The sequence below is a fragment of the Leucopleurus acutus genome (assembly GCF_964270905.1).
Source record: "Leucopleurus acutus genome assembly, chromosome: 4".
NCBI lineage: Eukaryota > Metazoa > Chordata > Mammalia > Artiodactyla > Delphinidae > Leucopleurus > Leucopleurus acutus.
The window spans coordinates 137,475,859-137,503,752 of record NC_139146.1 but is presented as its reverse complement, the minus strand read 5'-3'; the positions used below and the strand labels follow the sequence as shown (position 1 = coordinate 137,503,752).

Genomic DNA, 27,894 nt, shown 5'->3' with positions numbered 1-27,894 from the left:
TGTTTATAAAAATCAAGCTTTAACATTTATTTTATATCTAACTTTCCACATCTGTGCGCAGACAAGGAATAAGATTGCACATAAGTGTAAGCAGTGCAAAAATGTGGAAGTGGAAAAGTCACAGATGTGCTAGAAATTGAATACAGGACTGTAAGAAAGCAATGGACAAATCAAAATAACTAGGAAAAAGTAATAAAACTATAGGGTCAGAATTAGGAAGGGTGAAGAATGATAATGCCCTTGTTACTACAGAAGTTAAATAAGTGGCACAGATAGCACTTGTCAAACAAAAAATAATCCAATAGCATTGACTTTTATTCATTCATGTTAAGTCACCTGAAATGATATCTGTTGCATTTAAATGCTCATTAATGTAAATGGCTGAACAAATTCATTTTAATGGATACTCACTCCATTAAAAAAAAAAAAAACCTCAATATCCCACATAGTTAAGTCACTTCAACATAGCCTTATGACAACTCCCACACCAAAACAGTACTTTATTTTGTAAATTTTGACCCATTATTACTCCCATGTTATGGTTTTTTCAGCTGTCAAGTGTACAACGTGAAGAAAAAATTTAGTTAGATAGGGGTTGCACCTGGAAAATAAATTTCTTAAACTCCATATACACGTTTCAAAACTGCTGGGTCCCAAGTCCATCAATGAACTCCTGGGCTGCCAGTATCATGTGCAGCATACTAAAGCTACACTATCTGAATAGCTTATTAATTCTGCATAAATCAGGTCAATCAATGTGTCAACCTGTAACAGACTGCACACTTTTAACTGAACATGGCAAAATATTCACTCTCTAGAACTTTACATCATCATTTGATGTCAAACAATGAAGCAAATCCCAACAGTATATACAAAAAACAGCTTTGCATTTACAAAAGATTGTTTCCCATACTGATTAATCCAGGCAGCTAACTCATTGGTTTATGCAACTTTATTGAAGAAAAATAAATCAATTACTAGCAGAGCTATTAGTTGATCACTCATCCATTGACAACTTGCATCATTTATTCAGTGCTATATTAAACAGTGTATTGGAAGATAGATTAACTAATAGCTCCAAGCCTCCTAACAATTTAAATGAAAATTACAAAATGTTTGAGACCCTATTTTGGAATACAAAGGGTGTCTGACTTCCAATTTCCATTCTCTGTAGAACAAGAACAGGTCATTCCTTTATTGACATGCATAAAATACATCACATTTTCTGTTCTGCTGATGCTATAAATTCAATACCAATTCTCCAGCCACATCAGTTATGAGCATAAAGTATATCATGTAACCTCAAATCTCTAACAGTGGAAGGCTTACACAAGAATGGATGCTGCTAGAATAATGCTGCTTCCCTTGATGTGGCAACTGAGCATCCATCTCCCTCCCCCTCTGATGATTCTTCAGCATGTTAGAGCAGTGAGGAATGGTTTTAGTCTCATAACCAAGTTAGAGTGAAGACATTGGCCACATAATACACATGCTCCATTTTTTTAAAAAATTCTGAATCTTGGGCAACTGTTCTCTTGTAACTACTTTACAGTTTCTAAAAGCAGTTATTGTCCAAAGCTGGAAGAACTTAAGTCTTCTCAGATGAGCATGTGAATGAATGGAGGGAGGTAAACAAAAAATAAAATTAAAAAAGATGAGGTCTGATAGGGGAGCAGCCGGATAAGAAAATCAAAAAAGGAACAGTAATTTAAAGTTTATTCCAGCTATAATGCAGGTTATTCTGACTTTAAGGTAGCATCACATGGCATACTTCTGAGTCCATTCCCGAGATATTCTGTTGTACCTGTAAATAAAAAAGATGTTATTTAAAAAGTTAAAACAATTTTTAATACTTAAAAGGGAAGGAAAGAATCTATTTTACCTCTAGACTCACCAGGGAGTCACCTTTAATGGCTATGATTAGAATAAAGCCAACAAGGAAGAAAAAGCACTGATACTCAAAGCAATGTAGGAAACGAGAACTTTATGCTTCAATACAATGTCCTAATACACTGAAAGTAGTATTTTAATGAACACATAGAATGGCTAACAAAAATCAAAGACCTTTTCTGTCTCCTACCACTGAGCTAATGTTCTATTAGAAACTCTACAACTAGTATCCATTCCAACAAATTTTAACATTTAAAATTTTTTTTACAATTCATCAGAACAGCAGATTCTGTACATCTATAGCAATTTCCATTAAAGCCAGACCAAACAATGAACTAAAACATTTTTATCTGAATCCTAGACTTTGAAAAGTTACTTGACCCTGGATATTACCAAAAGAGAAAATGCCTTTGAGACTTCGGCACAGGCAGAAAAGTAAGACACTGGGCAAGGTGATGAAAGAGCAGTAACTTTCAAGACGAGGTGGGTGTCATGTGTTAATCAAAACCACGTGTTACTTTTAAAGTGTGGTGATTGGCGCTAACAAGCCCCACTTGAGACCTGATGAATGAAACTCTGGAGTACAACTGGGGGCATCTTTGTTTTAAAAGACCAATAGATAATTCATACCTGAGCAAGGTTATTTATTACTGAGGAAGATCACTAATACTGATAAAATGCTATCAATTTCTCCTTGTATTACAACCATGCCACAGGCCACTTACCCGAACAAATAATGAAGTGATAACTTTAAGAAACAAATATATAAAAGGGCATAGGAGAACTTTTGATTTATATTTACAGTTTGACCTCTATAAAACATTAACTTCATTTCAAACTGAGAACTAAACATAATTCAACCATTTTTCTAACTTTAACATATAAAAATTCTTTGCTCCAATTCATGGTTACTTCATTTAAGGATACCTCTTGTAAAGCCAGCACTTTAAAACAAAGGTTTTTATTTAGCATACGGGGAGCCACAAAGTATAGCTGACACTAATGCATGCTTGTCAGTAATGAACATTTAGTATAGATGGTGAGGCTTAAAAGTGTTTCTCCCTTACGTTGTTATCTCTTGGCAAAATTTTAACCAAGTTACCACATTCCATATAGTACTGAAGTTTAAAATATACCAATTTTAAAGTTAAAATTTAAATACTGTAGTAGTTTGAAAAAGAAACTAAAATTTTCTTTTCTTACTGGTGCTAGATAACTGGTTTGCCATGCAAAAATACTTTCAAGCAAAAATGACTATTGGGTATACTTTCACGCTAAACAGAGATCAAGCAGTTAAATGTACAGTTTTCAGAAAACTGCCACATCTGTTACCTTTTGTTAGTTAATACAGTGCCTTAACGCATGCAGCACTCAAGTGCTGGCAGTACCATGAATAAGCGCACCATAGAGTGCAGATCCTCTTACCCTACAACATAGCGTATTTCTCTGTCCACTCTCTTGCTAACCTATTGTACCTAATTGAACAAGTATACTTAGCATTAATTATAACATACAAAAGTTATAATGGTAAAGTTGTACATACATAAAGAATTCAATATATAAAAAATTTAGACCAAATTTTTACAACAGTACCGATATTTTTTTTCAAAAACATAATTGGGGTGAAGAAAAAATACCTTTCTTCCTCAAAATAAAGTGACAAAACGTTGAACATGTTAGAAAAATAAAACATTTTAGATGGGCTATTTATTGCTACATAAACCAAAACCTAGTAATTAAAAAAAAAAAAATCACATTTCAGTAACTGGTTTTCTGCACATTTCAACTATCATCTTACCAGAAATAAGCATCAAGTCTTCTTGGCGTTGCCCTGACGACTTACAGCAAAGTATAAGCCTAACTCATTAAGAAAAGCCACTTTTTATACTGTTTTCTTAAACTAGTACATACTTACTTATCTCTGTCTGTTTTATAGATCCGTGCAATCTCTGGCACTAGGGGGTCATCTGGGTTTGGATCACATAGCAGTGAACAAATGGATAAAAGAACTGGAAGAAAACAAATGCCTGTTACCCATCATCAGGAATTTGGATAAATACAAGTATTTAAAAACATGTATTATAAACCTCAATCTTCAAAAGATTTTTATTGGTTTATATCTTAATCTCCGTAAGACAAAGCTTTACAGAGATTCTGCTTTATAGGAGACAAGTTCCTGGTAGGTAAGAAATACTAAAATAGATCTTTGCTGGCATCAAGTTTACTGATTAGCTATAAAAATCTGCCAAAATCAGGGGTTCTAAGACAGTCAAATGATGCCATATTAGTTTATATTACTTTTTTTTTTTTGCCGTGCTGCAAGCCATGTGGGATCTTAGTTCCCCAACCAGGGATAGAACCTGTGCCCCCTGTAGAAGAGTTCTAACCACTGGACCACCAGGGAATTCCCTGTATTACTTTTTAAAATAAAGTGGTATAAGAATTTAAGTAACTGGAGTTTCTTGGTACTCTGCAGGGTGGGGGGACCTTGAATAAAAATATCTGGGGAACATCTGTGCAGTATTATTCTTAGCTGTTTGCCATGATAAAAAAATCCACTTTCTGTCCTGCTCTCGAGGGAGTTTCACAGAAATTCTCAACTGCCCCCACTGACTGTATGTTTTGTCTTCCTGAATTTATAAGGTAGAGACCATATCACAAAAGTACTGGTTAAATTTAACAACGTCAAGATCTATTACTAAGTGGGCCTTCAACTCTAGCTCTTACCCTGTCCTGTTCAAAATATCAACTTAAAAGATGCCAAGCATCATGGAACATGTACCTAATTCCTTCTAAATGTCTGTTATGTGCCAGACACTGTGCAAGGTTTTTATAAAAGTTTAAGATATAAAAGCTTAAAGTGGTCAAAAAACAACATTATTATCACACATATAATTTTAAACCCAAGTGCGGGGGCAGATATAAAACTAAACCCATGTTTATAGAAAAAGTATTCAGTATTACAGTGCATTCCCAACAATGGTTAAAAAAATAACCTGGAACCTAGTATTAAAGCTTTCTTAATACCAGATATCTGGTGTTAAGAGAGCCTGATCTGAAAAGAAACTTGAATGTATCCAAGAGGGTGAGAAATAGGCCTAAAATTATGCCTCACTTGAAAGAATTACAGCAGCATTCACCCAAATTGTTTTTCTTTCTCCCCGCAAAAAGTATTTCCTATCAAATAAAATTTTGGGAACACTACAAAGTCCCTTTAAGGAGATTCAAAAGCACTGTACAAGCATATGAAAGGCTTTATGATGTCCTGCCTTAAAAAACAAATGAACAGGGGCTTCCCTGGTGGCGCAGTGGTTTAGAGTCCGCCTGCCGATGCAGGGGACACGGGTTCGTGCCCCGGTCTGGGAAGATCCCACATGCCGCGGAGCGGCTAGGCCTGTGAGCCATGGCCGCTAAGCCTGCGAGTCCGGAGCCTGTGCTCCGCAACGGGAGAGGCCACAACAGTGAGAGGCCCGCGTACTGCAAAAAAAAAACCCAAAACCAAAAAACAACAACAAATGAACAAACAAAACCAGTTTCACTTTGCATTTACCATACTCATAAAAATAAAACTTTTGGTAAAACACAATTAACTATTTCAAGAAGCAATAATAAGTACTCAGCCAGAAATTGAGAATGCTTCGAGTCAGCTGCTATCCTCAAATATCTGAAATAATGTCATAATTAGCAACATTAAAAACTAATTTTGTGTACTAAGGAATGCCAATACCCCAAAACTGAAAATTACTAAAAGGCAGACTTCCTTCCCATTAAGTAGTTTTGTGTTAGATGATTTTATTTGTAGGGTAAAAGCGACATAAAAGCCACCAGAGTCATTCAAAGAGTAAGAGATGGAGAGACACTCCATCTCCATCTGGGATATTTACATGGAGACTGGACAACCTATTAAAGATGTCACATAATGGATCCCTATTAAAGTAGAAGAGCAGAATTTATCTACAGACCTTCCCAAGACTATACATTTTAGACTATTATTAGGTAGGAACAACCTACCATGATCACAAAACACCTAACTAAAGGTTTTTAAAAAAGGGTTTTTTATCTAAAAAATAATAAACACAGGAAAGCAAAATCACAATTTTTCTGTGAGAAAGCTCAAGTTTCAAAAGCTCTATTAACTTTTGGTATATCATTTTAGCTAAAATTTAGGCGACGAGTGAATGAGATGTGCAGGTGGCTTGGGACTGAAAAATACTGTAGAAATCAATTTGTTCCTTTCCCCACCTTTATCAAAAAGCTGTCATTATAAAAATACTCAGAAAAGTAGGCTCAAAAATGAAATTCCTTTAACTATTAGAAAATCCGCCTCTCAAGACTTTCTCTAAAACTATTTTACCTTTAGAAATAGTTAAAGCAGGAGACCACTGTGATCTTAGAATATCGAGACAAATGCTGCCATTACTGTTAATATTTGGATGATAAATTCTTGTTGTAAATGCAACCTAAAAATAAAAACAAAAACAAAAAAAACTTTAGATATTTTTCCCAAATAAAAACAAGCACCCTAAACTTTGGCAGAAGACTTTAGCAAGACTCAAAATACTGTTAAAATTCTAAAAAATCAAATAGCTAAAACCTAATTAATACACCTAAAAGGACCAAATATTACAGAAACTGGTTTCTATATTCTGACCAAGATCCCTCAGGGGCTCTCCTATTTTTAATTAAAATGGAAAATACAACTTTGGGGCAAAAATTTTATTGTCAATGATATGGTGGGCTGTTCTGCAGGTTAACTTTTGGCCCTACCATATCATGAGTATCAAAGAGCCATTTGAAGGGTATTTAACATTCACTTAAAAATAAGAAACTTCCAGATGCAAACCAAAACACCCAGGCCAGCTCATTTAAGGCATCGAGTTACAAAGGTATGTATTTGAGCCTCCATTTCCACTGTACATAAAAAACACAAATTTGAATATCACAAAGGCATTTCATCTAAAATAACTGTCATATGCACCTATAATTGTGAAGATAGTTTTAGTGAAGTGCCAATGTTCTATATATATTATCTTCCATAGTTATTCATATAGATTGAGTTTATCTCAATGGCTCGAAAAGTTAAGGACCACATGCTTTTAATACCTATAAACCGGTCACCCCAGTGCATTAAGCAACTCCTGAGTTTTGATAAATTTACTGTTACGTGTGCAAGCTCAAAGCCCAAAATGTATTACAGTCTGTCTAAACCCCAATACAAATACGGTATAATTTTTAGCAACATGTGAAAATGCATACTGAAGTTGGATATTTGGAAGCCTAGTATTATAAGACACTAGGGTAATAATCCAAATCTGTATAAGCACAATAAAGGGGAAAATAAAAAAAGCTTTCACATGGTATATTTGAGGCTTGCAACATTAAGGATACGGCAATTCTCACCTCCACTTACAAAGTTCAAATCCAGATTCAGCTGCTCTTTTAACTAAAGGTTAAGAGTCAGCATTCAATATCAGTGATTCAACTCAATATATACACTCAGCCTCAATTATTCTTATTCACTATACATTCATATCAATTTAACCTTGACTTACACAGAACCCTAATTTCTAAGAATTAGAAATTCTTATTTTTGGAATAGAACACAAATCTATACTCACAAATTTGGAGGGGAAATACTTGCCTTAGGTGGTTTGAAGGGGTAGTCTGTAGGAAAATGAATTGTCAAAAAGAATACACCACCTTGATATGGGCTGTCATTCTGTGAAAAGAAAAATATGCTTAACTCTATTTTAAATGTTACTGCTAGATAATTCATGTAACATTTCTATTTTCTAAGCATTTCTCTAATATGAAGCAAAATTACCTATTTACACTGCAAGAGTCTAAATTATCCCACAATGAAGTCCGTATTAATGAAAAATCACAATATTTACTATAGAACAATGAACCCTACTTTACTTAGATCCGACTTTATGAAAGTTAAAGAAATTTAGAAAAAATAACCCAGAAACACAAGGTTCTAGACCCCAATTCTCACAAAGTATACTTAGCAATAAAAGTCTACACAATAATGTACCAAGTTATAATTTGAAAATATAAGTTTACATTTATTTGTAGAATATTTCTTCTAATGATAGTCATATATACACAAATGGCTTTGTACCTCAACAGGCTATTCTGGTTACTGGCAAACCAAAAAGTTAGGTCTTGTAGGTAACATAACAACTCCCTTCAGTTGGACAAGTAGAACATAAACAGAATATGTTTTTAAAGAAAGTTTAGTTCCCAACTGGCTCCTCAAAATTCTCATTTAAAAACCATGAAGTCTTGGGACTTGCCTGGTGGCACAGTGTTTAAGAATCTGCCTGCCAATGCAGGGAACACGGGTTTGAGCCCTGGTCCAGGAAGATCCCACATGCCGCGGAGCAACTAAGTCCCTGCGCCACAACTACTGAAGCCCACGCGCTTAGAGCCAAGTGCTCCGCAACAAGAGGAGCCACCACAATGAGAAGCCCGCGCACCGCAATGAAGAGTAGCCCCCACTCGCCGCAACTAGAGAAACCCCGCACACAACAACGAAGACCCAATGCAGCCAAAAAAAAAAAAAAAAAATTAATTAAAAAATAAAAACCATGAAGTTTTTTCTTCAAAAGCACAATACTGAGTTCTCTACAGCCAATCAATACACAGGATTACTAGATTTGGAAAACTGTGGAATGTTTGTTTGGTCCATTTCAACAGAAAATACAGAATTTTAAGCTATAGCACTACTTTTTCTCCTTAGCTGTTCTGCCCACTTTGAGTATGAAGAACTCCTCAGTAAGTAAATATTATACAATGTTAGTATGAAGTAACATTTGGGAGAAACTTGCGAGTATTTTACATTTATTAACCAATAAAAGGAAAAAGACATTGTTCCCATTTTATGAGTTGAGTAAAATAGGACTTGAAATAACTTAGTGAAGTATACAATTGGTACATGATAGAAACAGGATTCAAACTCAGGTCTTCTGAAAACCACTGCTTGACTCGGATCAAACAATGATGACAAAAGATGGTGATCCAGTCAAGGATTTTAAGGTCAAATTTTTTTTTAAAAAAGAGATTGCATAATTGTCTCTGGATATGCAAAGAGCCAACCTGAAGACGTGTTTGAAAATTTGCAGTAATTGAGTTATTACCAACACCTATTCCCCTCCATTTGAGTGAGGATGTATACAGCACTAATATGAGCCTTTTTATATGCCCACTCGTATGTGAGGCAAATAACCTTCACAGGTCTCACGCTGTAAGTTCATTTAATCCCCAGACGTCTGTAAAATAATTAAACATTAGTTGAATTACTTTAACTCCGCCGTTCTATTTACTAAGTATATGTAAGGGACACAGAACAATTTCTTATCTTGATGAGCTTACAGTCTGGTAAAGGGAGATACAGTGAAATGTTATAGCTATTATGAAAAATGAACGAGGGTGGGCTTCGCTGGTGGCGCAGTGGTTGAGAGTCCGCCTGTCGATGCAGGGGACACGGATTTGTGCCACGGTCTGAGGATCCCACATGCCGCGGAGCGGCTGGGCCCGTGAGCCATGGCTGCCAAGCCTGCGCGTCCGGAGCCTGTGCTCCGCAACAGGAGAGGCCACGATAGTAAGAGGCCCGCAGACCGCAAAAGAGTAAGGTACTAAAGAGGAGTTTTCACATATTATTAGCCTTTGCAGGAAAAACATAATAAACAACATAAATTGAAAAATTCACCCTTATGTAACAATAAAACAATACCCACTGCTTTAGTTTAAGATCTTACTTCAGATGGACCAAATATTTTACTTCAGATTGTTTTTGTATCTGATTCTGCTCAGGCTGCCAACAGTTACATTATTCACAGATACGGTACTTTCTTCTATGGCTATGTATCATAGATTAGATGGAAGTTAATGTGGTTCTCAAAATAATTTCAACAATGTCTTTCTGCCAGCTCCGTTTACAATTTTAAAAAGTCAGGCACATAAATATCAGAAACAATATGTAAGGAAGTTAGTTTCTCCTCACTGCATCAATTCTTCATGGAAATTTCCCTTAACATAGCACAAAATAACCAACAAAAGTTTAAAAACCACATAACAAGCAACACTGCCACCTTCTTTCAACGGTTTGTTTTTATCAGCATTTGTGCTTCCGCAGTATCTTGCCTTCGGAAAGAATAAGCTAGCACGTAGTTTTTAAGAACCAAGCATTTTTGTTCAACCATCAAGATTTCCTTACTATAATCCATCAAAATCCAATAGTAACTCTGTCATGAAACCTCAATTAGACGATCCACACCTTAGAGGGTCAGAAATCTTTAGTTCTGTGACACTGCCATCACTTTGACCTAAGAAGCACTCCAAAGCAAAAGTAATTTTGTTAACATTTATTCTTCCAGCAAATCTGCGATTTATGGATTGTTATGCCACCACTAGCCCTACTGTTTTGGGTCACATCTGCATGCCACTTAGGGTAGGCATACTAACAAAATAATATTACCTAATCAAACTGTGACGTTCTGTCATAAAGATGCAGTCAAAAGCCAAAACAGCATGGTTGTTTCATTGATACACTTCATAGTAAGGATAATGATTAACCATTTACAAGCTGGCATCTAAACTTAGGTGCTTACTTACAAAACGTGCAGTTAAAACCTGCATTTTGGGTGAGTTTTTATAACTTTTGACTCACTCCTGAAATTACCCAACAGTGAAAATTAACCTCCTCAGAAAACAAGTACATTTCAGAGACTAATGTTACTAAAGCAGAACTATGCTGTTATGGTATAAATATATTTTTTGCTCTTGTTAATCGGGAATATTTAAATAGTTCTGAAAATCAAATATTTGTTTTCAAAAGCAGAAAACTGCTATTCCTTTATATTAAAAGGTTGCTGAAAAAATTAGCAAAGCATAGCCATAATCTGAAATACATATAAATAAAAAATGTTTCCTGAAAATAAAAGCAAATTAACAGCTGAAAAATTCTTCAGGATAAGCAATCTTCTATTTTGTGGAAAATTACTAACAAACTCCTCAATTATGCTTCACTTTGATTTACTATAGGTGCATTCCTTACCTTTTGGAAAGGAATAAATAAAATAACGAAGTCTCAAAAGTCAAGCAGAAAAACATTACACTGATTTAAAAGAGTTGGTTTATTATGCACACCATCCAATTTTAAGTCTTAACTACCAACTCTTTTGTGCTTTATTAGTACAGACAACTAATTTTTATAATGAAACTATCTTAAAGCACTCTGAATCAAAGATGAGCTTTATTTGGTATAGATATGACAAGGCATTTTACTGAATTCCTTGCTTTGAAAATTGGTGATCTATAATGGGAAAATTCTAGAAGTTGCAACTCTAAGTGCCTAAGTGGACCTGGTAGAAATTGTGGCAGACACACATTTTCTGAAGAAAGGAGGCAGCTGCTACTCCACCCCACACTTGTAGAAGGAGGGTCTAGTGAGAGGGTTTTTATGTTAAGATTATCAACATGTAAAACACTGTGTGGGCCAGGACCTCCCTGGCGGTCAAGTGGTTAAGACTCCACGCTTCCGCTGCAGGGGGCACGGGTTTGGTCCCTGGTCAGGGCCAAAAAAAAAAAAAAACTTTGTATGGGCCAAACTGGGTAAGCCATGAGTTACTTAACTATATGTATTTAAGGGGGGGGTGGGGCGGGGGCTGGGTGGGAATCACAATTTTGTCACCAATTAGACAAAAGCAAGCACTTAAAACAATAAAAATAGACCTTGAGGTAACTGGAAACAACCCTGACTCTGTAGTTTTTTCATTAGGATCTCAATCACAGACACATCTCAAATTGTTAAACTAAATATCCCCCCCTCTATGTGATTTACAATCAGAACTGCTGAATAAACACTTGCTAAACCAACCCACCCACTGGCTAGCTTTTTTTTCCAAGGGCATTTCTTCTTTTAGAATTATAAATATCTACTTACTGACCATTATCTCACCTAGTACATTACTGCCAGTTATGTTGAGATTAAAATACCAAAAGGGGGAAGAAAGCAGAAAATTCAGACAGACAGACAGACAGACAGACACACACACACACACACCACCCCGCCCCCCCGCCCCAGAACAGAAATCCTTAGGTGCCTTCCACGTCAAAAAAAAAATGTTAAGTATTGTTCAAGATACAGTCTTACCCCAGGATGTTTTACTGTGCTCTAATTCTGTGAAACTCTTAGATGGTATCCATAATTCTGAATATTCAATTATCCAGCACATACAGTTTCTTATCTACCCAGGATAGAAAGGAATTTTGCTGTATTCAAAATATCACTTTCTAAGGACTTCCCTAACGGTGCAGTGGTTAAGACTCTACACTCCCAACGCGGGAGGAGCGGGTTCAATCCCTGGTCAGGGAACTAAGATCCCACACGCCGCATGGCATGGCCAAAATAAAATAAAACAAAGTATCACTATCTACCTAAAAATATTCAAATTTTACATGAAACTGAAGTTCTATAAAAACTCAAATATCAAAATAATACAATTAAGCTAGATTTTAGGCAGCTACAAGAAGAGAGTAAGATCTTTGAGTAATATCATGGTACAGCCAGAAAACTAATGGGCTATAAGTCAGGAAGCTCTGTGACAATACTTTACATTGCTATGAAAGAAAATTAGAATGGAAGAGGTATTTGATACGTCATAGAAAAGCTATACATACTCTAGAACCTGAACACAGGGACAGACACTTACAGTATACTTAACTAATGACCAATTGTTTCTTTCAAAAGCAGTGCAACAACTATGGCATATCTCAAATAAAATTACAATGTAATAAAATAAAGCTAAAGGCTTAATTAAAAATTACTAACTACATCAATGCTGGATTTTCATTAAAAGCAAAAACTTAATTCTCAGTACTTACAGGTCCCATAATTGTGGCTTGCCAATGAAACACTAGAAAAAGAAAACACTCTTGTTATTATCTAAAAATACACAAGCTTTTTTGAAACTAACCATAAAAATCAACTTGAAAATTACTTACTATCATCCCCAACTGGACCTGCAGAACATTGTGCTGGAGGGTCACGGGCCAAATCACTAAGTTCCTACACCAAGACAGAAAATGCTGGATCATGTAACCATAATAGAAAACACAAGCAAGTAAAGACAGTCGTCTGCTTCCAGTTATTTTTACACCATTCTTTAAGGGACATATAATCACAACTTACATCAACAATACATTCTATTAGGAAAGAAAACATAAGTAACCCTAGTCCAGTTTCTGGGACACACTAGGCACAGTTATTTTATGGACACATACCAAGACAATCATCTCGGCTAGGGGTTCATAAAAGCACACACACACATCGCTATGAAGTTTTACTGCAGGCATACACCTCGTTTTCCCATGCTTCACGGATACGCGGTTGGGGGGGGTTGTTTTGTTAAAACAAATGGAAGGTCTGCGGCTACCTGTGCCATCTTCCTAACAGCACCTGCTCACTTTGTGTCTTTTTATCCTATTTTGATAATTTCTGTAATATTTCAAACCCTCTACCAGTAAAGAAAGATTACAACTTGCTGAAGATCCAGACGATGTTTTTTAGTAATAAAGTATTTTTAAATTAAGGTATATTTTTAAAGACATAATGTTATTGAACACTTAATAGCCTACAGTAGTGTAAACGTTAACTTTTATACGCACTGGGGAAAAAATAAATGTGACTTGCTTTATTGTGATATTTGCTTTATTTGGGTGGTCTGGAACCAAACCCTCAATATCTTTGAGGTGTGCCTGTACATGAACAAAAGCTGTCCTCTTACAAAATGAAAAAGTTGTAATCAGACACTTTCCTAGGTTAAGAACTTAGGGCAGTTATCAACATTCATGTTATTTGCTGAGCTTTCAGACCATCTCCGAGGCTCTGTCTTAAATACTGTCTGCTGTCTTAAATACTCTTTTTCTGAACCACACTACCCAGTGACCACATTTTCTCCTTAAAAAATCTCTCATGGGGCTAGGTAAGTACCCCTTTTGGTTTGATCTCCTTATTCCTCAATTCAACCTTATCTTTTACTTAACATTGAGTATATCTCTGGAAAAACCTTCCTCTCCAGGTAGAAAAGCACTGTGCTTTTTTTGCTAAGAAGCAAAACAAGCAGTATCCACAATTCCATTTGACCTTATATTTCCAACGTAAGTGTAATTTAGCCCTTCCATGACTTGTGCATAACCCATATGGATAATCTAGTAAGAAAACAGAGTTGCTTCTTTACAAGTTTAAAAAAATTAATGATACAGCTGTATCTCTATACACCTATATATAAATTCCTACAGTACAGGGATTTATAGACCTTTGAGATAATAATGGACTTCTAAGAAAAAGGCAGGGAATACACTGCAGGAAGACAGATCAAATATTTGCCTTTACTATGGGCAAAATAATGCACTTCAGAAAACAGCCAATTGTTCGGAATATCAGTCTAGATTCACTCCATTAAAAAAAAAAGATCAATGCAGAACTGTCCTTGAGGGGTAATCATTTTACAATATACATATATCAAATTATTATGTTGCACATCTATTACGTTATATCTCAAAAACAAAACTGGGACAAAGGAGTGCCTTGATATACACTTTGCCAATTTGCTTCTGAATCTCAAACTATGACTGCTTATAAGGTTATCAAGGCAGCCAGGGAATCCCAGGGGTCACAATCTTAAGATGACTGGAAGATCAGATCAGACTTTTATGCTTGCCCATGTAAATATACCTCATTTGTTCAACATATTTAAAGAAAGGGGGAAAATTCATTCCAGAACTTAGATTCTGATCAGTACTAATTACAGAAGCTCTTATCCCGGAGTTAAGCAACTAGTTGAAAGAAACTGAAACTATGTACAGCTTTAGCTTAGAACTGAATCATAGTTTTTTGAGCAAAAAAAATATACTGGCAGCTTGAACTAATCAACTATCCAAATGACTTTTTCATAGGCCAGATCAACTCTCATAAAGCATTTATTTGCATTCCATGATCAGCCACTTTATTATAATGGCAAGCTACTTCAATACCATCTCAAGGTATATACTTTATTGCAGATAAGGATTGAGCATAGTCTAACTGATATGAAGAGAACTTTTTTCCATGTTCCAAAACTTATTTAACAAGTTCTGTTGTTTAAATGATCCACCAAAAAAAGATAAACCAGAAGCTAACTTATGCAGGCTAACTTCCTCTGCCGGAACATAAGGGTCCAAAGAAGTCTATTTTAAGATTAAAAACTTACCTGTTCCAAACCACCCTCTCCCCTTTCCTACACAACAATAAAGACGTGAATTTTCAAAAATGCTACTAAAACCAAACACAAACTTGCGCATACAATTCAAATGCTCAAATATAGCATCATGAAATGAGGACAATGAATATGCACCTCCCTCAATATGGATCATCAGTCTGGAGTCTCACTTTTAATCCAATTTAGACCCACTATTTCCTAGGCTTATTTCCGCATCTCTAAAACACAATAGAAATGTCTGTTGTTACAGAACTTTTGAAAGAATGAATAAGATAAAGTACTTCAGCACACTATCTGGCATATAATGTATTAGGTGCTCAGCAAGCGGAACACCCACCGTGAAGGCAAGATTTCCTCGACAGGCACTCAAATCACTTGTTTACTAAACAAAAGCAAAACTGCTTATAAATAGGGTACTTATTATAGCCTTAGCTTATTTAAATCTTTTGCCTGTGTGATGAATTTTTATGCTTAGTTGTCTATAACATACTCTTCTAACAATTATATGGCTCATGCTATGATATATGTTAATAATACAAGGTCAGCAATTCGAGGGCTATTTGTGGATAGGCTTTTAAAGAAACCATGTTATTGAGTTGTATGAAATTACTAATACTTGACCATTTCTGAACTGCAATTTCATATGGTTCTACCTAAAACTGTCAGGTAAGCATGTGAACTCAAATATTACTAAAATGAGTTTCTTACATGGATCTACCCCAAATTTATGTAGTTTTCTGTACTTACACACTTTTACATATGTTAATGATAAGAAAAATATCTAGCATTTTTAAATTAAAAAGTAATTTAATGATGGGTGGTCTAACAAAATACCCAAGTGATGCTGAAACAACATAAACTTCAGGAATCTATAAAGCTGACCTAGAATATATCAACATCCTACTTCGAAGTTGCACATTTTATGAAAAATCTAAGAAAACATTTTTTAACGAGTATTCCTGCACATGGACATCTCTGAATCACTCAGCCTCTATATGCTGACATTTTCACTCCTTTACAGTGAATGTACAATTTCAGAGAGCACTGAATTTAAGCTCTTCACTCCCATAACTTCAGGCTCTTATTCCCCTCAGATAATTTCTAAATGCCTTATTTTCCAAGTTCCCCGTGACTAAGACACCTCTTAAGTAATACTCAAAGATGTAATATTCGGCCAAGTATGTACCAAAATCGACTTTAAAATCAACATTAAAAAATGACCTAAAGTAATTTTAAGAATCAAAATATCTTTTAAATCATATACCAGCACTTACCTCAAAGATGCCAACTAATTCTCATGACATTATTATGTCCATAGCAGAAGCAAGTAAGATATAAGAATATCTTAGCAGTGAAAATATATGAGAAAAAGCATAATAAGTCATCTCAGATGCTCTTCCATGCACCACTGTCTACTCAAACTCTCTTCTCCTACTTTCCTGGAAATGCTTTTCTCATACTCCACAGGTATGACTGTAGTGTTGGGGTGACTGTCAGCCACCATTAACCAACTACTCAGAAAGGGTAATCAGAGAATTTTGTTCCATCTATCCCTACCCAAGATTTTCAAATCGAAGCTGGAAAGGACACTTTTTCCTTCTCTAATCAGGAGCTGTAAGGATATGACCCAGAGCTACTGGCAGGCATATGCCCTGAAATTACATGGTGAGTCCAAAGAAAAAGAGGCCACATTGGGCAGCAGAGATAAAGAACTAACTTGGCATACAGACACACAATTTCAGTTCCTGAGGTTGTAGCTTGCTCTAATTCCTACAGTTACTGCTTTGATTGTTAACCACCCCAGTTTTCTTCAAGGGGCGGGGGCAGCAAACACAGAGTAAGGAGAGATCCACTCTAAGCAGAGTGCTACCTGGGCCCCATTACCAATTATACACATTTTAATCCACGAAATGTGTTGCTTTAATCTTGCTGTAAAACATGTAAGAAATATAAATGAAGCAAAGTCTCAAAAGGAAACTAGAGGAAGCAGGGAGAAATCATGTGGCTTACCTAGTAAAAAGTTAAACTTTCAATAATAGGAACTAAAGATTAACTTAAATCCATTTCTAAAATAAAAAGTGTAATATCAGCTCAAGTTACACCCAACAAAGCAATTATTCATTTATATGAAGACTACCTTTTTTGGTGTCAAGTATGTTAGGTCTGAAAATACCAAGATAGAAAAGATAGAACATGAATGCCTCTCCCAACAGACTGAGCTAAAAAAAAGCGCAGACATAATACAAAACCAAAAAATTATATTTCAAACAACCTGAGCGCTTAAAGTAAAGGCATTCAACTGCTTTGTGAATCCTGAAAAGGTTATCACTAACCTCGCCTGGGTTTAAAACAGTGACATTTGAACTGAGTCTTGATGGAAGGATAAGCATTCAAGGTAGAGAAACTAATTCAAAACCAGGGGTGTGAAAGAAAACAGGCTGTAAAAACTTGCTTGTAGTTTGGTATACCAGAGACACAACAGGGTACCGGTAAGGGAGTAGCAGATGTGGCTAGAAAGGTTAATCAGGGCTGGATCTTTTGAGAGTCTTGAATATTATGGCAAAGACTATTCCACAGCCAATGGGAAGTCACTGATTTTTAAGCAGGAATAGTTTTTAAGTAGGAGTAAGACAAATGAGATTTGGATTTTTTGATGTACTAGCAGTAGTATACTAGGAGTGACGGACTTTTTAAATTATTAATCCTAAAAGCAGTCATGTATCTGTGTACCTAGCTTGACATTACATTTTTACTATACCTCTTTCAGATTTTAAGTTTTGCAGATATAACAGAAGATCTCTCCTGTACTCCCCAGATGCCCTTCCCTTTCCCTGACAGGTTAAGACTATCCTAAATTTGGTTTCTGCCATTTCTCCACCTTTTCATTCACTACTACACATGTATATAGCATTGTTTGTGACAAGGTCAAGGACTTCTAAGAACCTGATGAACTACTGACCCTCTATCCCTCAAATACACATGCCCACACAAAATTTTACTTAATTTATGGGATGTCAAAGACCCTCCTCACCCTCCAAATTGTAGGAATACCTACTACAAAGGATGTATGAGTAGATAACTACATTAGGAAACTATAGCAGTAATTCAGGTGAGAGAACATAAACTAAGTCACTGGGGATGAAAAATATCTTAAAACGCTGATCACTTTACCCTTACAACCACCTTATGGAAATAGGTCTCATCTCCATTTTACATTAGTGTCGCCCCCCCACGGCCGCCTTAAGAGGGGAAAGGAAAGACTGAGTTCAGATACAGGACATGCTGTGCTTCAGGATGGGCAGGAAAGCAAAGTAGTGTATCTACTAGATAACCTGAAAAATAGGTCCAGGGATACATTTAAGGCTGCTTTCTCAAGAGTGTCCTTGCATCAAAGATGTATTTAAGTTAAAGAATTTGATATGGTACTTGGCAAACTGGAGAAAAAAAATTTCAATCACACCAACCCAACTCTTCATCAAGACCACTGAAATAAAATAGTTGGCAGGGGAGTTTGGCACACACTAGCTAAATGCTCCACTCACCCTGAAAAGACACTGGATCAAGGACATATAATACAGGGTACGATGCTAAAAACTGTACTCTCCGTGAAAAAAAAAACCCACCAAAGTTAGACACTTCTCTGCCACGGTGTACTCTTTTGGGGAAATATTCTCCTTTCGGGATCATCTTTCTCTGAATTGCTTCTCCTGAAACCTCCTGAACACCTGGCTAGTGTGAGAATCCAGGCCTTCTCCCACTGGGAAATACGTTTCTCCCTTCCCTTTAAAAGCCTAAATAGACCGATAGGAAAAGGAGTCAATCAAATTTCTCTTACAGGCAACCAACAGGTATAGCTTAAGCCAGTGAGTGTTCTCATCTGGAGGTACATGATTAAACATTAATGAGTCTGACCATTCATTATGTGGGACTCAAAACAGAAAGCCTACAGTTTGTTTTGAGGAAGATCTTTGCTTCTATCATCATGGGACACAGTATCTTTGACAACTGACTGTTGGAGATAAAACATGAAAAGGCTGAGAGACACTGGCCAAGAACAGAAGTCTAAACATACTGCTAAATATTTGGTTTTTGTTTCTCTAGTCTCTCTACATCTTCCTCACTCGATATGAAATGACCAACCACAGACTACAAAGAACAGGAAACCAAGGTATTGAACAGATTAGAGGCTCTGAGAGATGTTAGGGAAGTATAAGAAATGGTCACTGCCTCCAAAAGGCTTATAAACTGGAAATACAAGAACTATTTATGAATAACTATAGAGCAGCCATGAGTAGATGAGCCTCCAGTAAGATTTAAGACCTCCGGTAACTATTATTTACACATTCTGCTAAACATTCTTTCAATGACAGCCATTACTTATACATTAGATCAACAGAACCAAAGTCAGCATTTATGAAAACAAAATTTGTTTAACCAATTCTGCTACTGAAGTGTAACTCCCTGTATAACCTTTTCTAGTTTGTCCAGTTCCATCACTCTCCCAAGGGCTGGCCAAAATTTAACCCAGATGACTACTGTGGTAAGCTCAAGTACAGTAGTTAATTACGATATTAAGTACAATAATTACCACAATGTTCCACGATCATGTTATCCCAATCTCTGCCATCCATCTTGCATCATCACACAAAGTCATAATAATAGCAGTACGGATACATTTCCTATCATCACTTTTGGGAAAACTTGAAGTCCATCCCATTACTGCAAGTTAATTTCTTGTATTTTCTTCAAGAGTCCATTTCTTTCAAAACTTTTACTTGACTTCAAGATTTGTATAAGCATGGGAATCAACACTATGAAGACAGCCCTTGGGACTTCCCTGGTGGCACAGTGGTTAAGAATCTGCCTGCAATGCAGGGGACATGGGTTTGATCCCTGGTCCGGCAATATCCCACATGCCGCAGAGCAACTGAGTCCACGTGCCACAACTACTGAAGCCCACATGTCCTAGAGCCCGTGCTCGACAACAAGAGAAGCCACCGCAAGAAGTCCGTGCGCTGCAATGAAGAGTAGCCCCCGCTCCCTGCAACTAGAGAAAGCCCGCGCACAGCAACCAAGACCCAACACAGCGCCCCCGCCCCCCCAAAAAGGACAGCCCTTGCCTCTTAAACCTATACTGAGCAACATAAAATACTATCTTGGGAGCTGGATGAGATGAGGGCATGAGGTAGGAAGGAGAGTAAGTGCCTTTAAGAAATTCTGAAATAAGAATCACCCTCAAAGAACCTTTACGACCTAGCAATATAAAGGTATATATCTTGACCAATGATAGAGGTCAAAATGCAATAGTAATTACCCAATGAGGCAGACAATAATTGCTCTAGTTCTTATAAAGATCAAGTTTGCTATGAAGTAAACAAAAAGTTTTTAAACTTCAATGTTGTGAAATTTATTTTACATACCGCACGTGGATACAAATAGCAAGGAAGGAAACAAGTATCTCAGAAATGCATGGTTACCGGAAGTCATTTCAAAAGAAGGAAGCTTGGCAAAAAGATTTTGGGATCTGAACAATTTCATATGTGGACGTAAGAATGGGAAGGAATAGTCCCCTTAAAAATCATTTTAGTTTGCAATTTGTGATTTCTTCTAAGAAATCCTGAAAGTTTCTTTTACATTAAAGATTAAGAGGGTAAGTGCTGCATACCATGTCTCATTACATCACTAACAAGAAATTAACTTCCTGTTTAGCTATAATTATGAGACAAGTATGCCTGTTCATTCAGACAAGGTACAAAGAATAGCTTGAATGAATAATACTGTAATTTTCTTTCTTTAGATCACCATTAAAAATAAGTCACTTCAGATTACTCAAAGCTGTTCTTTTGTAAGCAGTATCTCTAAATGGGCAAAGACAAAGAGCCAAATTTAGTTCCTAAGCTTTGATCCATGAAAGCAAATAAGGCATTTTATAGATATGAAAAACAAAAATTAACAGCAGTCCAGTGGTTGAAGACATTCAATTATACATTAGCCAGGAAACTGTAACAAGGCTAGGATTAATATGAGGTATTCCATCCTGAAAATGAACAAATAACCAAGAAGTAGTGAATCACAACTAAGACCCAAAAGGTTAAATACAACAAATTTAACTAAGAAAAGCTGGCTGGAAGTCTCTGAATGATACAACATTATGTTCAAAGTATAGTTGGAGATAAAAATCCGATGTTTGGGCAAAGTATAAAATACTCATTTGAACTTTTCCCCTCCCCACGTAACAGGACCGAGGGTACCATTTTGAGACTAAATCTCATCTAACAACATAGACTAACAAATGATATACTCACTAAACATACCCATTTTTCATTACACTATAAATTGTGAAATAAGATCATTGTTATGGTAGCAAAACTAGCTCAAGAGCACAAAATTTCCAGTGAAATAAAAATCATTTAATTTTGTTAACACTAATTTGTCTTGGAAAGGGAATTAGTTATAAAAAACACACTAAACAGTGAAAAAAATATATATAACTATATATATGTAATATCGTATGGAAAGGCATTTAAATAAACCTATCTTTAATAATGGGTGAATCTGACATTGGAATAACGATTCCCCTTATTTTAAATAAATGCTTCCCTTACTTGATTTATAATAATTTTGAAAAGCTGTATAGAGTGACAAATACCAATTTATGTGTTTACATGCTCGTTTCCTTCACTCAAAGAAGACATCCTCATAGGTAGTAACAGGCTTCCCTATATTTTGTCCCCTGAGACTAGACTACTGTGCCAAACAGTAAGACCTCAATAAGTATTGATTAAATGATTATCCCTTATGTCTGAGGTTCTTAACCAGAGGGAGGCTTCAGAATCACCTAGGGGACATTTCAAAATTATGCCTGTTCCCAGAGAAATGGTTCAGTAAGTCTGGCAAGACCTCATGTACCTATATTCTTTTAAAAGCTATTAAACATTCTGATATATAAATGTAACCCATGTCAAAACCCACATACACCAAAATCTAGTAGAATGCAAAAGCTAATCTAGGATTTGAGAATTCAATCTGAAACATTCTAATCTCAATACTAGGAATTTGGTGTCTTCTTTAATAAACGGATTATAGTGAAATGCTTTGGAAAACCCTCAAGAATTGACTGTTATCTTAGATAACAAAGGACACCTGAACGCACAGAGTTAACATACAATATGATAGAGATATCCAGTGATAGTTTTTCCCCAGTGTTAGCAAGAGCATTCAACTTTCCACTTGTATGATAACTACTAGAATTAACATTGACGGTGATCGTGATGAAACCAAAGCATAGTGTCAACATCACCCTTATTCAAATACAAAACTGAGGTCATTACATGATCAGCATTTCTCAGTCAACAAACGCCCTACAAACCAAGTTAGCTGGCTAAAGACAAGCCTTGAGACATGATGCATACAGCCTATAGGCTTACTGGAAAGAAGTTTATGATGCCCCTAGTGATTAGTCAGCACATAGTAGTTCCCTTAGTCCTTGAAGATACTAATCGAAAAGAAATTCACTACTTTCAAAACTTATGTTAGCTAAAGTCTAAACTCACAAATTAGCTATAACCTAAGAAAAAAGTTCAATCCCAATTATTTAAATGTGAAGTGGGAGGAGAGAGCTTATTTCAGGAAGCAAGATTAAATTTAGGAATTGAAATTGTTCAAAATAGCAGACAGCATGGAGTTTAAGAGCTCGAGTTCTTGAGGTAGACTATCGGATTTGAATCTCAGTCCCTTACCAGCCATCTGACCACAGACAAGTAACTCACTCTATACCTGTTTCCTCACGTATAAAATGGAATGGTAAGAGCATCCATCTCATGTGGTTGTTGTGAGAATTAAATAAGTAGATACTCATAAAGGGCTTAGAAACAGTGTTCAATACAGAGCAGATGCTAAGTCTAGCTGTTAGGAGAATGATGCATACAAAAGAAAACTTTTAGAATACCAAAACCCTAAAAAGATGACATGACAACGTAGTGGTTAAGAGCACACACTGCAGAGCCCAAATTGCCTAGGTCCTAATCCCAACTCTGCCATGATATGAGGACCCCCTTTTTTTTTTAAACCTCTCTGTGCCTTAGGTTTCTAATTTTAGAATGGAGATATTAATTATACCTACTTCCTTGGGGGTGTCATAAGAGTTAATTCAAGTGCTTCAAACAGTTCTGACACACTGCAAACACTCAAAGCATGAGCTATTCTTTCAGCTTTGGTTCATATTACATTTTATGTAAAGTTCTCTTTAAACATCCCCAAAATACATGCACTGTGGTCATTCTGTTTGATGAGAGTAGTAAAACTGCCTCTGGCTCCCAAACACCACCAACCAACTAGGGAGTTCACATATTTTATTCTTGTTGACAGCCTTATAAGACCACAGCTTGTCCAAATAAAGAATACAAGGGGGGAAAAAAAAAGAATAGGGCTGTTTGATAAGGCTGCTTGGTCTAAGAAATATTCAAAAAAACTACAACATAAGCTTTAGAAAGAAAACAAATTTAAAAGCTTAATCAAATGAACTGCTATTGATTAAAAATATTCCAACAATAAGCATTCCAATAAAATGATCAGTGAGGAATAGATATATCTTAACATTCAGAATCTGGGGGGCTGCAGACAAGAATAAATTAAAAATAAAAGAGAGGTGCCTAAAATAAAGAGCATCTCCCATCAGAGTTGTCCACTTGCTAAAACTGTTTGAATCTGGGACTTTTTTTTTTTAAGTTTGACCATATGATTCTGACAGTGACAGCTGAAGACCAAACCACATGCACAACAAAACTTTTCTACAGGTTGAATCAAAAATGTCCCACATCAACACTGTTTTTTTCCAGTTTGGAGAGTGTTACGTCAAGTTTCTGTATTACACAGATCTTCAAACTATTTACAAAAGGAGACAATCTGGTATTGATGAAGAGTACTAGACTCAAAAAGTTCTTTAATAAAAGCTCTTGAAAATTAAAGTTGCAGTAATAAATGGAGTGCCTTGTGCTAGGGGCCTGTTTAAAGCCACACATTAACTTATTTAATCCTTAAGAAAAATCTTGGACTCTAAAATTTGTTTTGCTCACTGCTGCAACCCTAGTGTCTAGAATAGTGCCTGGTACACACGAAACACTCAATTATTTATAGGTCATACACAACAAATATTCATTTTATAGAGGCACACAGGTAAATTTGCCGAGCCCTAGAATTCTAACTGGAGCATTTCTGCTCCGAAGTTCACACTCCTAACCATTATACTGCCTCTCTAGAGCTTTTAAATCATTAAAGTGGTGTCACAGCAGCTGGGTATCACCTGTAAAAGAAAAAAAATCAATGAGACCTTCCTTTAAAGTGTTCTGTTCCACGTGCATAAAAATCTATGGATTTGAAATTATTCCACATCTTAGTGGCCCGAATTAATTCCTATAGATAAAAGGTTTTGATTTGTACTGAATACTACGTTCAACTATATTGCAAAATATAACTATGCTTCTCCAGTGTGTTGCTGGCCTTCAAAGTGGTCATAGAAAGAGATGTTTAATAATCCTTTGTACTTTAAGCCTTAACTCCTAAACTCCTTTTTCCATGGTCTCAAAAATACAAAGACTGAAGTTTGTATTTCACATAAGCCCCCAGAGACAATGCAGTGATGGCCTAAATCAAAATTTACCATTTCAACATCAATACTTTGAATCTAAACTTTCATCATTCATAAGATACCAGTTTTGCCAAATAAGTTCCAAAGTCACACGTTAAATAAATGTAAAATTAAGCAGCATCAGGTCTATTTTTAGTAAAGCCAAGTCCTTGCCATACCGTCCATGTAAACTATTTAAAAAGCAACCTATCAAAACCAAAGTTTGTAATCCACAACCTCCTCTATTTCCTAGTTTTAGTAAGGCTGAATTTATTCCATGGCATTTTTTTCAAGTTAGCTGTAAATACTCCACCCTCCTCGATTGTGCAAGAACCAAACACATCACACACAAGTTACAAAAAAGGGAAATACAGTCTGAGAGTCTGAATATAGATAAGTCTTGAGCAGGAGATCTTAGGGCAGTGTACAACCTGATGTAAAAGTTAACATTTAACAAAGAATATTATTTCTTATTATTACGAAAGGAGATGCCGGAAAGAGCCTGAACCACTTAAAGCAGCCGCCATCTTAAAATGCGGGATAGAAGTTAGAGCAAGAAAATGAGACTAAACCACCGGAGGTGGAGGTTCCGCTCACCCACCGAGCCTCGAAAAACCCTATTTTTTCCAACACGGATCCACAGTGTACCATCAAACCTCGTTTTAAATAGCTTAACAATTTCCCCGGAGGCTGCTATGAAACGGACTGAGGCAGACATAGGTACACCTACCCTCCTCTCGCTGCCACCACACTCTCCCCCCCTCCCCCGCCAAAGCAAAACGGAGCTTCCAGAAGGGCTTTCCATCAGTTCCCGGCGCGCCTCTGATGAACAGTTTCGGGTGAAAAGCCGCAACTACAAAACACAGAAAGCGGCAACACTGTGTCAGCCCACCTCCTCCCAGCCCCACTTACTCCTGTGCAAGCTGCCCAGAGTCGAGCAGTTTCTGGCCAGGCCCATTCACTACTCTTCAGCTGGTGAGACTTCTACCCCGACCCCTTAATCACGTTCGGGACCCGCCGCATTTCTTAGGTCTTCTCTCCTCTGAGCTTCCCCCGTCTCTTCTTCCAGAAGGCCCGGAGCCTTGATCTTATAACTAAAATAAGTTTCCAAGCCCCGAGAATAGGAAGCGCCGTGACATTTGCGGGAGCATCTCCCGGCAATTCCGAAGAGGGACTAAACTCTTCTCGAAGAATCGAGGCGCCTGCAATCACCACTCTCCCTCATCGCTAATTTGCACCGATTCCATTGAAACATGCTCAAGATAACACCTCACTTGCCGCAAGTGCTCTGTTCCTGAGTTTTCCCCCTCGCTTCTTCTTAAAGTACAGCCGCGTTCCCCATCCCCCAATGGACGAAGTGACCCAAGGAAGAGTCTTTCCGAAATTATACGCCCCCCCAATGCCAAGGCTCTCCCTCCCGGCTGGGCCTTCCTTTTCTCTCACGCCCCCATTCCCTCCGCCCCATGGGTTACCTTATTAATCCGTTTCAGCGCCATAGTCTGTGCTTTTCGTCTGGCTCCTCACTATCTCGGTGTGTGTTCAAAGTTCCGGCCAAAACTCTTGATTATCCCGGCGGCTGGGAAGGATTGTCTCTTGGTCTCACACCGGCTCTGCCAGACACAGGCGCCTTTTGCAAAAACGGAGCAGATCAGCACTCGCACAGGCCCCGCAGAGACCCTGACAAGTCCAAGTCCCTCAAAAACGGTCGCGATCCGGGGTGGGTGGGGCGGCAGAGCCACCGACAGCCTCTATGCCGAGCTTCGGCCCGAAGAGGGGGCGAGGGTGCCGGGAAGAGCGGAGAGGTGGCTCCAACTGTGACTTCCCGGCCTCTCGAAAGGAAGAGACCCGGGTGGGAAAGGAAGAGGCGTAGGAGAAAGGGGTGGGTGCGGGGCAGGGTCCGGGGCCCAGCAGAGGAGGAGCCGGGGCCTAGTCGGCGCTACGCCGGCGTCACTAGGGCAAAGAAAGGCAAGGGGGGAGGGGAGAACAGGAGACTCCGGACTGACGCCCGGCTTCTTTCGGCCGCTGCTCAAAAGTGCGGTCGGGGAGGGGAAGGAAATAAATCAGAGGCTGGATGTGTATCGCTGTCCCCGCAGCTAGAGCTATGCTGTGTCGGCCCTGACGCCACCATACACTCCGCCTTCCAGCGCGCTCCCGCGCGCTCCCGCCCGCCCAGCCACCGCCACCACGCGCCCGAGCTGCCCCTGAGGCTCCGGCTTAGGTGCGAGGACGCGCCCATTCCCCCTCCCCCTTAAACGGGAGAGGCCCCGGCGTCCCCAGCCTTCCCACCCTACCCCACCCAACAGGCTGGTCACTCAAGCCACCGAGGGCCTGTATTTCCCTCCTTACCCGGCCGGCCACTGGGCCGGCCTCCCTTCCCTTCCCCTAGCCGTCCACACCCACGCGTACAGAGGGGCCGGGGCCTCCCTCAAGCTGCGGCCTCGGCCTCCTCCCCGCGCGGCAGCTGGTGCCTCCCCGGCCCTACGGGGCTCACGCGCACGACACAGCCACAAGATGTCCGCTCTGACGGAACTACTGCCAGCTGCCACGCTCCGCCCCTCCCCCCTCCTCCTGCCTCTTCACCGCCGCGTATCAGTCCGCCAACGCCGCCGTCGCGAGCGCGGCGCGAATCTAAGGGCGAAAGAGGACGGCTTGCTCCCCAGGTCCTGGGCCGAGCGTATCTGTGCCAACCCCCTTCTCCTTTTCGGAACAGCACCTTCTTACTAAACAGATCGGAGGTTGGACTGGGAGGGCGGGGGCCGGAGGCAGGTCATGGGCTGGGGGGAAGGGTAGACGAGCGGCGGAAACCCTTAGACTCAGAGAAGCATCGAGAACCGGAAGGAGACCATGGGAGGAAGGTAATGGAAGCGGCAGCTGCGCGGTCGAGCCCCATACCCCTCCCGACAGCGTCCCCCAATTTCCTCACTTGGTATTGAGGAGGCGAATCTCGCGAGAATCTCGTGGCTGGCTAACAGGAGCTGTAGCGCTGCAATGACTTAAGGGCAGTTTTGTGCCCTCTTCCTGATAGGGGCCCGCCCCCAAATCCACAAATTCTCGCGAGATGCAATGGGGCACCGGATCGACCTGGGGCGGGCCGTGGCCGGGAAGCACCGCCCC

General features: G+C 38.3%; 1 protein-coding gene across 4 annotated transcripts; it reads right to left on the bottom strand.

Annotated features, from left to right (window-relative positions):
- UBE2D3 (ubiquitin conjugating enzyme E2 D3) lies at positions 1-27,816 on the bottom strand. Of its 4 annotated transcripts, XM_082837655.1 has the most exons (8): positions 27,187-27,356; positions 26,253-26,407; positions 12,901-12,964; positions 12,781-12,812; positions 7,532-7,609; positions 6,245-6,350; positions 3,806-3,899; positions 1-1,804 (listed from the first exon to the last, which is right to left on the bottom strand). In XM_082837655.1, exons 2-8 carry the CDS (start codon positions 26,274-26,276, stop codon positions 1,759-1,761), a joined length of 444 nt encoding a protein of 147 aa, XP_082693781.1. In that variant the 5' UTR covers positions 26,277-26,407; positions 27,187-27,356; the 3' UTR covers positions 1-1,758. The 4 variants fall into 4 exon arrangements, with proteins under 4 accessions (XP_082693781.1, XP_082693779.1, XP_082693780.1 ...); XM_082837653.1 differs by lacking the exons at positions 12,781-12,812; positions 12,901-12,964; positions 27,187-27,356 and adding an exon at positions 27,704-27,816; XM_082837654.1 differs by lacking the exons at positions 12,781-12,812; positions 12,901-12,964; positions 27,187-27,356 and adding an exon at positions 27,494-27,630.
- Positions 27,817-27,894: the final 78 nt, after the last annotated feature.